Below are 13541 nucleotides of genomic sequence, written 5' to 3' on the forward strand. Positions count from 1 at the left end.
ACTGAATCTGGACTTCTCTTGAAGTTCACTCAGGAAAGTTTTTTTTTAACCTGGAATCTTTGGGTGTGGGCAGAGGGACAGGCGAAGGCTAATATTTCCCCCCAGAACAGACACAGGGAGCACATCACCCTGAACTACACAGGCACTCAGCAAGGAGAGAGGATACAATCTACAATTCTTCCTCCCTGGATGTTTCCCTTCTGACAGATGTTCAGCTGAACAAACTTCCCAAAGCGACTCGAGTTGTTGTTGTAAACAGTCTTCGCGTTGCCAAAAGCTTCCATAATTGGGCTGTGAAAATAAGGGAGGACGACAAATGTATTAACTTGTGACTGGAATGTCATTGATAGGAGCACTGCACTCCAGTGCTCAAGGAAAGGCATAATCCCCATAAAGCCCAACTCTAACATTATCCTCAGACATGGCCTACATCCTTACTCATTACCATCGCTCTAGACCAGGGGTTCTCAAACTTCATTGCACCATGATCCCCTTCTAACAACAAAAATTACTGCACGACCCCAGGAGGGGGGACTGAGCCCGCCTGAGCCCCACCATCCAGGGGCCAAAGCCAAAGGCTAAGGGCTTCAGCCCCAGGCAGGGGGCCTGTAACCTGAGTCTGACCATCCAGGGCTGATGCCCTTGGGCTTTGGTGCTAGGAAATGGGGCTTGGGCCCTGGGCCCCAGCAAGTGTAAGCCAGTCCTGGCGACCCCATTAAAATGGGTTCGCAGCCCACTTTGGGGTCCTGACCCACAGTTTCAGAACCACTGCTCTAGACAACTCAGTTATACCATTGGCTGTATGTCTGCAGGTAGTAAAGTAGCTATAATACTATATAAGAAAAAGACATTAACCACTGTACAGCTTTGAGTATATAACTGAAATAGGATTTATTACAACAGGTCTATATTATAACTGTTGTTGAGTGTTTGCATTATAGTAAAGACAGAGGCCCCCAGTCAAGCCAAGACCCAATTGTGCAGCGTGCCATATGGGTGTATAGGAGACCATTTTCGTCCTAAAGAACTTACACAATCTTACTTTAGTGGATGAAAACAGAGATGGGGGAGGGACAGGGAAGATGTGTGACAGTGATAGCAACAGATCTGTTCATAGTCTAGCTGTGTGCACAACTTCTTGTTAAAACATTGAGTGAATTTAGTGCTTGTGGAAGGTACCTGATTAACAGCAAATAGATCCATCAAATCAGCTCGCCTGATTTTCCCTTACCTCAGCAAGCTATCTTCAGTTGCCCTGCTGATCCTTACTACCCCCTTCTGTTTCCCTTTAGCTCCCCCTCAAGCCTCTCTCCTATCCACCAAATAATAAAATCTCCCCACCCCATCCGCCTCGCCCCCTCTCACACCTCCTGTTGCCTTCCTCACTCCCATCCCCGCAGCTCAGCTCCAAACAAAAATGAAAAAAAATAACTAAGAAACAATCCCAATTTGTACAAAACCACTTCACACATTGCGCAGAACCATTCCATTGGTGATCCTGTTACTGTGACCTGGGCCCTCCCACACCGCCACGCTTATTGTTTTCTAAATGTACCCATGTGTCATGTGTAAAATAGATTGCAAGTACTTAAAAGCAGGGACAGTCTAGTTTGTTCTGTAAAATGCCTAACATTTGGGTGATTTATAAATACATAACTAACACAAATAATCAGTAATGCTATAGCATCCGCAGGGCAGGCTTCGTCCACGCTGCCTTATCAATATACACTTCTACCCTGATATAACGCGATCCAATATAACACGAATTCGGATATAACGCGGTAAAGTAGTGCTCCGGGGGGGCGGGGCTGCGCACTCCGGTGGATCAAAGCAAGTTTGATATAACGTGGTTTCACCTATAATGCAGTAAGATTTTTTGGCTCCCGAGGACAGCGTTATATCGAGGTAGAGGTGTACTTCAAACCTGACCTAGAGCTCCGCTGACTTTTATTTTGATTTTAAAAAACTTACAGCTGTAATTTAAAATGTAAGGGGGAAAACAGTGGAAAATCCATAGTGCATATGAAATTCTAAAAGAGAAAAAAAATCACTGGGAAAAACCTGCAATGTAAATCAACAGCTCCACATACACCAAGAATTGGTGTCTGCAACACAGAACTTACAGCCAAAGAACCACAAACATTGGAGATGGAAAAGACCTGGAACATCATCTGTCTACTCCCTGGGTGCCAGTGCAGGATTATTTTACAGTGTTTTGTGCAGCAGTCTAGTTTTAAATGTCTTCAGCTTCAGTGGTTGTTCTACCTCTGTCACTCTGTATTGTGTGCAACACTATGGACCATGTATGAGGATATGAACATAATACCTGCTCTCAAGAATAGCTTGCTCCACGCAGGAGGTCTTTTCCTTACAGGACAGTTCCAGCGAATGTTGGCTCATGGCAGATAAGAACTTGAGAATCAGCTTAGTACTTTCTGTCTTACCAGCACCACTTTCACCACTGAAAGACAAAAAAACATACCACAGCGTTTCTACTTTGACTATGTTCATGGGGGGAAAAAATCCTTGGTCTGGCCTACATCAAGGCACTCACAAGCCAGAGTAAAGGGAGTGATTAGAGAGGGCTGTCAGACCATGACAATCTGAATGAGTGAGATTTAAAACGCTATGAGAATTTAAATGTCTCACTGGAACACAGTGCTAAACGCATAATAACTCCACGCTTCTACAGCACTTTTCAGCCAGGATCTCAATTTATTAACATATGACAAGCACCCCTTCAACTCCTGTGAGGCACCCCAGGGCTGTAGAGATGACATAATATACCACTGCTGAAATGCAGCCACTGCGGAATGGAAAACAGCACAAGGAGGCATGGCCACATAGCTACAGATATGCTAAAAACTGCTGTAAAGCTAATCCAAAATCAGGAGTCTCCTACCAGACTTGGTAAGGCTGCAGCATGGTTATGTATAGAAGGATAACCATTGGGGAGGGAGCCTTGGCGTGAAACGGAGCATTAATAAGTGTGTAGGAGGTTATCTATGCATATCTATGGCACTGCATACTTAAATATTATTACTACTGTTCATAGTGAAGATGATGATGATGATGATACAGGTTTCTTTTAAACAAAGGTTTTTCATGTAGGGGCAGACTCTGAACTTAGTCATACCAGCATAAATCTATAGCAACTCTATGTACTTTTACCTAATCCCCCTCATTTTTATTTTATATATAAAAATATTATATGTATAAATTATATTTTATTTTAAACAGAATCCAAAAAAAACCCTATTGCCTCATATAGCAACTAATCTGATTTGGTAAAATTATATGCAAAATTTGTGCCAAAACAAAGGAAAAAGTTAAATGTGCAGAGATTTTGATGTGACACATTTAAAGACCCATTGATATTTGAAAAAATAGACCATTTAAAAACAATCACTGCTGAAACAAACAGAATATGAAATATTGAATTTCTATTACTAGACCATTTGCCTAAAAACAGTGAGCCAAATTTTGCTTTCCTGTCCAATCCCATTTCCTTCAATAATGTTGCATCTGGGCAGGTTCAGAGCATAATTTAACCAATAATTTAACTGATCTTATTTCCTAAAAATTCAATTATCTGACTTGCTTATTTCTCACCTGAAGTCATTGGACAAAATTCTGACTTTAAATATATGCATTTAATTCCTATTCACTTTCATGGAAATTGGGCACACTTAGGTCCTGATCCCACCTCCACATCGCAGCCAATGGGAGTTCTGTCATTGACTTCAATGGATGAGAACTGGGCACATATACAATGCACAATTTGGTTACTAAGCGAAAGTGGTGACTGTGGTGCCCTTATGTTATCACAGAGGTTTCTAGTGAGGAGCAAAGAACAGATACAACCCCAAGAAGCAAACATCAGATTTCCATGCAAGTACACCTCAACAATTTAAAATAAAATAAAAATCAGGGAAGAGACATCTAGAATATATACACCGCTACCTTGATATAACGCAACCCGATATAACACGAATTCGGATATAACGCGATAAAGCAGTGCTCCGGGGGGGGTGAGGCTGCGCACTCCAGTGGATCAAAGCAAGTTCAATATAACGCGGTTTCACCTATAACGCGGTAAGATTTTTTGGCTCCCGAGGACAGCGTTATATCGAGGTAGAGGTGTCTATAAAATGTATCGAGAGATCTGTGTCTAAATGTTTTGCATAGCTTTCCAGAAGGTGTCAGCAACTCTTAAAAATGATTCACAACTTCATATAAGATATAGTATATTTATTCTGATATGTGCTGGAGTCTCTACAACCCTAGCATTGTAACAGGCTCTTGGCTGACCTTCATTCATCCATCACACATTTACATTCTATCCAAAATTCTGCAGTACATTTAATTTATTTTGACCTTTTATAACTCTCATGTGATCTTTCTATTACATTGGCACCCTGCGCACATGAGAATTAGCAACAGCACTTCCGGGATTCATTTTTAAATAGCTTTATACTTCAGTGCCTTTACATTTGCCAGATAAAAACAACAAAATATCCCACTTTACTGATGTATATTTCCTGCCTGCCCTCTGCCCTCTGGGCCAAGATCTTTGGCTGGCATACATCAGCATAGACTCACCGCAGTTATAGCTATGTCAGTGTAGGCCAGCTAAGGATCTGGATCGCTCTCCAATTATTAGAGTTGCCATTTCTGTCCTGTGCCATGGGCCAAATTCTGCTCTGACTCACCCTGGTGTGAATCTGAAGTAATTCTACTGAAGCCAATGGAGTCACTCTGGATTTATACTGGGGGTAACTGGGAGCAGCATTTGGCTGTACTTTTGCGCTAGTAATGCTTTTAAATTTGGTTTTTAAAGTTTTTTTCTTCCTATATCTAATATGCTTAGTTATGTTTTGTTGCTGCTTTCTTTGCAGCTCTTTGACCCAATGCAAGTTGTATTATTAATAAAAAATATGAAAACACACCAAGTACTCCAAACTTTCCATTCATCGTTTGCATGACTGCTACAATGCAAACACTTACATTGTGTTGTGGTAGTTCAGTCCTACAAAATCCTCAGGGAAGTAGACTCTTTTCAGTGTGCACTCAACCTTTCAACTAACCTCTCACCCCAAGCATTTTTAAACGCAAAGCCTGTTCCAATCCATTACATTCAGTGCTCTGGATACACGAAGTATGACAGCAGTCTGTGAGGTCCTCATTTTGGAAATCTTTAATCTTTCTCCATCACTTGTTCCACATGTCATGCTTTCTGAAGGGCAAAACAGTCTGAACTCTGAACTACTGGAGGGGAAAGAGGATCAGTAAAAGACTTCTCACTCCGAGGGCTTTCATATGCAAAATGACTGAAGCAACACACTCTAAATCACACCTCAGTTCAATCTTTTGGCTTTATAACTTACATGACAGATAAAAAATAAAGCCCCCACAGCAAACATGGCTCTTCAAATGCACTGTTTAATATTGGTATGTCAGCCTCATAAATAAAGTCTTCCCATTTAAAAGTTCAAGTCTTGTCCAAAGGGTAGCTTGTTTTATGTTGATCTTCAATCTGAGCGAAAAAGTTTCAGGCAGTCAGCTGATAATAAAGTGAACGGTGCAATGTTGGATTGTGATTTCAGGTTTGCTGTTTCCATTTCTTTAGTTGTTTTAGGGTTCGTATTTTTTTAAGCTTTTAATTTTAAAAAATGGAAGAACTACTAGCATACGAGGAGAGGAATACACATGGATAAGGCCAGCTAAAAATCAAGGTAAGGTGTTACCCTACATCTGCACTAGGAGAAAGGTCCAGTTTAGGTCTGACTTAGCTAATGCGTTACCTATGCCCGACCTACACTCGACCACTTATCCTAGTTAAGACAACCGCCCTGTGAGCTGAAAAAGGGAGGATTCCTCTCCCACCCCTGCAGAGATACCCAGAGCCCAGTCCAGCTACTCAGGCTGGGTGCCGGGCCTGGGGTTCGTCTCTCCAAATACAACAGCGGTACCTTATTTTGCAGTCTGTCTGTTGTGTTATAATAGCTAATTGTTTCGAATGAAATGATCCTGTGATGTAAGGTGTAGATTGATACAAAGTTTAAAGCAGTATGAACATGTCTCAGTGTAGTCATCTCTGTACTTTAAGTATATAAACGGCATCAGTAATATTCAGCCTGGCAGAGCTCAAGGGCCACTTCACACCGTGCCAGTTTCAATGGAGTAATGGAGTCACATGATAATCACAACTTGCTATGCACATGCTGGATAGCAGTGTTTGCAACATGGCATTAGATCAGTATGTTAGGATACTGCATCATTGTGACTCAGTATTATCGTGTAATAATGCAGCACTGTCTAACAGAAATCGCATAATTACTGTGTCTTTCTGCAACTCCATTTAAAACACTTCCTCAACCTTCCCCTGGCTTTTATGTGGTAAAGATGGCTTTATATTAATAAACACTGGGTTTTATTTTGCAATCGAGTCAGTCCTGGTAACATTACACTCCCATTTTCCTACCTTACCTCTCCAATTAGAGAAAAATTCATAGCATTTAAAAATAATCCCACATATTTGTTTTTAAATTATATTCTGAACATTTGTATTCACAGGAGTCTCTTCAAAAAAGTTGTAAAACTGATTAAGTCCACTAGGGGGTGCTTCATGCCTAGACAATTCCAAATGGTGCTAAATGCCTTTAGTTTATAATGCAGTTCTAACATCCTATCATTTTAGATACAACGTAACAATGAACAAGAGCAATACATTGGGATTTGAAAGCTGACGACTCACAACTTCATTTTAGCTTAACTTGGGTACAATACTTGTTTTATATCATAGTTCTGAAGACGGAATTTGCTAAGATTTCCTTTGGTGCCTTCTTTTGCAGGCAACATAACTAACACTCTGAATTCAGACATGTGGCAGCTAAGTTCTGCTTCTCATTACCATTTTCAAACATCAGAGCTAACCTGCCCAATAAAACTGACAAAACTAATCACTCCAATATCTTTCAGTTCTAAACAAATAAACCAGGCCTGGCCAAGGTTTTTAAAAGTGACTAGTCATTTTGAACACATCAATTTTTGCATAACCTGAATGAGACGCCTCAACGGAGCCTGATTTTCAGAGGGTGTCAAAGGATAACTGTCCACTTTGAGGGGACATGGGGCCAGCCACACCTGTGCCATAAGTAATTAGCTGCTTCCCAGCCTGAAGATTCGGGACTAAAGAGGGTCACGTGATAGCTTAAGAAACACCTGAGCCTTATAAATGGGCCTAGAAACCAGTCTGTGTACTGGAACCACAGGGAGTGGGGCCGGCTTCTATGGCAGGTACTGAGCCAGGGTCTGCAGGAGTTGGGTTACTCCAGAAGAACCATTTCGGGGGCCCAGTGCTCTCTAGTGGAACAGGCAACGATGCCAGAAGAGAGCTCAGCAGGGCGTGAGAACACAGTACACCCAGAGGCTGAAGGCTCTATCCTGGAGCCATAAAGACTCTCACAGGTAGCCCAGAAGGGGGCTGGGAATAGACCCGAGAGGATGGGCTGAAGAAAAGCCCCCAAAGAGCAGAAAAACATTTTTGTTTGTTGGGATTTTTAGTTTGAATTTCTTGTTCTGTGACTTGGCTAGAGGGTTAAGTCACAACTCCAGCACAGACCCATGTTTGGGAAGCTGAGGAGAATAACCTCAGGAAAGGAAACTGGGACAGGGAGTGTTCAGCCACACCATACTCAGCCAGCAGGGAGCTTCTATGGGGCAGCCATGTTCCCACAAACAGTGGGTTTTAGCGCTTTCTGAAAATCAGGCCCCTTCAAGGTCTCAAGTCTGCCACCCAAAACTGAGATGGCCAAAAACACTAGCCATGTTTAAAAGTCTTGGCCCATGTTATTAGTCTGCTCAGACTGACTCTCAGCCTAAAAAAATAAATAATTCACTTCATATCAGAGAAACTGGCATTGATTTTCTTTGATTCTTTTTAATTATAGCTATGAGCACAATTTCCTTTTAAATTTTGTAAAAGTGAAACCTACCCTTATAAAGCTGTGTTGCAGTATTTGTCCAAAACGTAGCATTTTACAAATGCTAACCAACTGCTTTGGGCCAGGCCTGCAGAAAATTGTTGTAAGGATAGAAGTTGTGAATGTGAAATTTTCCCAAATGATGTTTTGCTTGCACTGTGGCTCAACAGACCCAGCAGGCTCCTGGAACTTGGCAGGCTTGTGTTCTATTCCGGCAGTGCCACCAGCCTGCCAGGTGATCTTGGACAAGTCACTTCACTTCTTTGTACTTTCGTGTCCCCATCTGTAAAATGGCAGTACTATTACTTACTGCTTCTGTAAACTGCTTTAAGATCTAAGGATAAAAAATGCTATATAAAAACTAGGTATTGCTATTATTATTGGTGTGATCCCTAAGAACCTCTCCATGCCAACTGGCAAAGGACTCATGGTTTTGTATCAGGCCTGAGTCACTCACTGCACCTAGCACAGTGCTTCACAGTTTTCACCCAAAAAGGGTTGTGCAAAGTGTCCAATCGAAGCTTACGTCGCACGAATCTTCATTGGTCGTTGTGTGATGTAGGTATGGGTGACATTTAAGAATTTGTATGTATGTATTGAACATATATTTAGAATCTGTGTCCCTAGCAGGTTGACAAGCAGGTTTTGCCAGACAATGGGATGTGGAATCACCTATCTCACTAGGTCTCTGATGTAAATTAAGCATTGTAAACCCAACACAAAATAAGCCCTATTTGCATGTAAAGTCAACAGGAAAACAGGCTGATGGGGTGGTGGGGGGATGTGAACTCAACAGGGGAGTACATACCAGAGTCTGACTTTGGGGCATAAGAAGGCAACATGACCCCTCTTTTATCCTGCACCTGAGGGGATAACCAGGCAATGCGGTTACATCCATGAAAACAGGACCTCAGCCAACCTGGACTGAAGCGCTGCAGAAAAGGCTTAGGTGAGATAAGTCGGCTTTCAACAAGGATTGTAGCCTGTTAAATTATTTTTTAGTCTCAAAAAGGCGTGTTATACTTTTATTTCTAACCTGTTGTTCTTGTTATCCTTGCTCACTATCTCTTAAATCTTAACCTTTGATTTGTTTTCACTATAAGTAGATTACAGCACTGTGTTGTTAGATTGATTCAACTGAGTATCAGCTCCAAACAAGCTGGTGTGTTTATACTATTCCTTGGAAGCAGCAAACCTGGTAACTACCATGAGTGTCTGTGACAGGGGAATGCTCTTCAAGAGTGCTTGGGGTTCCCCTGTTGTTAACTTACAAAGCAGAGTAAGACAGGTAGAGTCCTGAGGAGAGTGCATGAGTGGTTGAAAGGCTGGTGCTGTTCAGGCGCTGACACTCAGCTACCACACGAAAGACTCCCTCATGCTGGAGGCGGGGGGGGGGGGCTTACATCAGCAGTTTACATTAATCTCAAGGAAAGCTGTGTTTTCTCATGGTTAGAGCAGAGGAAAATCAAAACTCCAGGGTTCTATTCCCCACTCTGCTACTGCGTAACTTCAGTGGTGATCTCGGACAAGTCTTTTGACTTTACTATGTCTTCATTTTTCCCTCTACAAGATGAATAAGCTACTTACTTACATTACAAGGTTGTGAAGCTTAATTAATGAGGGCTCGGTCATGAGCCCAGCTGGGCAGAGGATGTAAGGGGATGTGAGGAGCCTCTTGCTCCTGCATGCAGGCTATCCATATCACTAAACCCTGTGAAGAGTGGGGAAGCAGCTGCCACCAGGCTGCTGCTCCCCATCCTGCGTAGATGTGTGGAGAATGGACAACCAGGGGCACGGAGTAGGCGGAGCCTTAGCTTCACCCTCAGTCAGCAGGGGAAGTAATCTGCCTCAAGGAAAGAGCTGGCTCACTGAACTTCTCCCATGCAACAAGGGGGAAGCAGGGGCTGAACTGTGACTGAGCGCTACTGAAGTACCAGCTGCAGTTCTGAACACCAGCAAACAGCAGACCACAGGGGAAGCTATTACATCTCCATCAAACTAAAGCATAATCAGGTTAAACAATAGGAGAAACAAGAAAAATTAATTACTCTGAATTAAATAGCCAATGAGTTGGGAGGACTTCATTATTATTATTTATAGGTTCCCTGACATTCTTTTTTTGATGGATGCAATTTTCAAGACTAGTGATGACAAATTATCAGGCTGTACAGTGAAGCAGAAGCCAATGGAAAGAGTAAAGCATTTAGAGCGAAATAAGGAAGTAAGTGAACAGTCAAAAGTGTGTGGAGTTCAGACATCTTTTCATTAAATGACTGCAGGGCATATGTAAGCAAAAAATGCTTTGTCTTTCAAGGGCTGATTAGGATCACCTAGTAATTCTACATCTGCACACATCTAATGATTAATGAGGTTAGGGGAAAGGGTCAGAGCATGCTCTTCCTCTGTGCTTTTCCCCCCAGCATTCCAAGCATTCATTTTCAATTTACCTTTAAAGTTCAGCAGTAGGACTAGGAATAATGAATGCAGTAGCCACTTACCTGATGAGAACACACTGGTTGTCATGACGTTTCCATAGGCAGCGGTAGCACTCGTTAGCGACAGCAAAGATATGAGGTGGAATTTCCCCCATGTGGTGCTTGCTGTATTGCTCTACTGCAGTGCGGTCATAGAGTCCCGGAATGGCCTTGTAGGGGTTCACAGAGGCAACAATGGAGCCGATATAGGTCTGCAAAGGCACACAAAACAGGATCCCTGGGTTAACTATGTATGTTAAGGATCTACAGGGAGTTCTTTGGAGACAGAAAGAGCAACTTACCCTATGTCTGCAACTGCCTAGCGCATGGCAGGGGCACTATCTGATACAGGTGTACAGTATGTTGTCTGTGTCTTGCTCTGATATTAGCAGCAGCCTGTTAAACGTTTCCACCTGCCTTGCACATTTGGGCATCATTTAACTGCATGCAAATGTCAACAAAGACTAATAAAAGCTTGTTTCACACACACTTTTTGGAGAGCTAAAATCTCATCTGTTAACATTTTATGCTACACCTGGGTCCGTAAAACAGTTGGAGGACTCGGCTGAACTGTCCCTAGCACCAAAATCCCGCACCATACTTGGAGAGAAGCATCTCTTGCTGTGCCAGTCACCCCATTGGCCTGGAGCGGCAAACCGCAGCCAGTGGGAGCCGCGATCGGCCGAACCTGTGGACGTGGCAGGTAAACAAACCAGCCCGGCCCACCAGGGTGCTTACCCTGGCGGGCCACGGGCCAAAGGTTGTTGATCCCTGGTTTAATGCATATTTTAGACAGGAATGTGCATCCTGATTCCAATTGCAATTAAACCTATACACACACACACACACACACACACACACACACACACACACACAATGAAGAGCTATGGAGGATACTTTCCTCCCAACTGACAGAGCAAAGAGGAGGCCGCTTGTCAGTGAGCAGGCCCCTCAAATAAAGTTGAGTTAAAATGGGCAGGAGCATTTCACCCCATCCGGGGAGCTGCTTCATTTATAATATATTTCTGGAGCATGTACTCACTCATTGTTGAGCGCGATATTCTGATTTACATTTTGCTAGTCATTGGTTTGAGGGATGTTTAGAAATTAGATTCAGGGGCCAAATTCCTGTTTTCAAAGGAGGTGGTCTGGACGGGCACTGGTGTAAGACAAGAATTGGGCCCAGGACACTTAGAAAGTATCTGTACTCACCTTTTGCATAGCAAGGCCCTAATCCTGCAATAACCACCTCATGAGCAGATCTGTGTCTACATGAAGTCAACAGGAGTCTACCTGTGTGGAGCTCATTGCAGAGTCAGGACCTTATTTCTATTAATCCAGTGCCTGACTTGGGAAAGTTTAAAAAAGTGCTGCTCTGTTGCTACCTTCTCCACCAGCCTCACACTACATGCCCCAGGAGCGTAGCCTCAGGCTCTTTGGTCCCGTCAATTCCCCTTTCTAATAAGCTTTGAAAACATGATTCAATTTAATAAAATGTACTAACCTAAGTTTCCCTTTCCCAAGGTCTGCTCTGTACATCCTTACATTTTCTTGTTCTTTCCTTCATTCCCTCCCATCTCACCCTGGTACTCACATTCCTTACCTCAAGCTCTTCTTAGTATGTGCTCTCCTTCCCCATTGTTCTCTTGCACTTTTATTTCCCTCTCCCTCAATCCTTTTGTCTTCATTTTTATAGTGGGCCTAATAAAAGCAGATGCTTTGAGCTTCTGTTTTCTAATGTCACTAGAATGTCCTTGGTATTATGACAGCTTTATTATGCATTGTTAGGGGAACAATATTCCACATTATAACCTGTGGATATTTTACAAATCTGTGTACTTATAATCTGTTGGTTTTACAAAAATTCCCATGCTGTGCAACGGCCATTAGGGAACGTGACATCTAGAGGAAAGGCACAATCTAAATGTAAGATAATAACATTAGTCATGTTACAGAATTGCATTAACATCACTGTAATCTACTGGGGGCATCCCCTCTAGTATTTTGGAATAACCAAAGCGGAAACGTCCCCTGGAGAATCTCTCCTAGGTTTTATACAGATTCCAGCTTAGGTTGGTATAGGCAAGATTTTCAGCTATTAGTACGCATTGCGTGAATACAGTACAGACAATCAATAACGCTCACAGCTATGCACGTAGTTCCGTATCACATTATTGAGTCTCAGTGTTTGATTTAAGGAGACCCCATGTAACCACATCAATACTAATCTGACTTTTATGGAATATAAACATGCACCCGAAACCTCTCCCACGACCAAAAATGTAACAACAAAATAAAAGAACATTCCATACCGGTCTCATGACAAATCAGAAGCCAAGACCATTTGTTTCAGAGGAGCACTGCTAGAATCTCTGCAATGGACAATTCTGCAAGAGTTTGGCCATATGGGAAGTTTCATCCTAACCCCAGTTAGTTAGCAGCTGATTTATGCCCTTAAGCATGAGAGGTTATCTCCCTTGTTGTGAGGATCTGAGGTCTGGGTCTGCAAGCTCTGGGGCAGCTGCCATGTCCACGCTGTCACCTGACAGCTCCGGGGAAACAGGGAACTCCAGTCTATGAGCACTATGGGTTCAAGCAGCACTGGATGTCCCACCCACGGAGGCCCAGACTGGCTCAGGCATGCTATTTAAGGCCTAGGGAAAGCACCTGCAGTGAAGACTGTCTGTGCAACTAGGGCGGGCCCCTGGTTTGTTGCTGCAAACAGACCCTGCTATGCTGCTCTTGATACCTTACCTTGTTCCTGGTTCCAGCCCTGCTCCTGATACCTAGCCTCAAGGCTGGTCCCAGCTCCTGGCCCCTTGTCCTGCCGCTGTTCCCCTAATCCTACTTTGGCTGGCTCACTTGGCGCCTATCCACTGCAGCTCAGCTATCTCAACTCTGACCTGATCCTATGCTGTGACACTAGTACAGACTTCTGCTTCTGGCCTTGAGCAGATAGACTGAACAAAGGCCACATTATCGAGCCCCCTCCAACCCAGGCCTTGACCTGTGCCCAGTAGCCGAGATCCTGATTCTTATCATTTTTATCCCATCTAATATAACCGTGGATGTTTTCATTACC

General features: G+C 43.0%; 1 protein-coding gene across 2 annotated transcripts in view; it reads right to left on the minus strand.

Annotated features, from left to right (window-relative positions):
• The window catches only part of MYO10 (myosin X), a 249818-nt gene that overhangs the window by 93316 nt on the left and 142961 nt on the right, over positions 1 to 13541 (minus strand). For both annotated transcript variants that reach the window (XM_034761574.1, XM_034761575.1), the window contains exons 4-6: positions 10484 to 10671; positions 2327 to 2461; positions 167 to 291 (exon numbers count right to left, since the gene is read on the minus strand). In XM_034761574.1, coding sequence (XP_034617465.1) covers positions 167 to 291; positions 2327 to 2461; positions 10484 to 10671 — 448 coding nt within the window. The remainder of the gene's footprint in view (positions 1 to 166; positions 292 to 2326; positions 2462 to 10483; positions 10672 to 13541) is intronic.

Source organism: Trachemys scripta, chromosome 2 (assembly GCF_013100865.1).
Source record: "Trachemys scripta elegans isolate TJP31775 chromosome 2, CAS_Tse_1.0, whole genome shotgun sequence".
In the NCBI taxonomy this organism is placed as follows: domain Eukaryota; kingdom Metazoa; phylum Chordata; order Testudines; family Emydidae; genus Trachemys; species Trachemys scripta.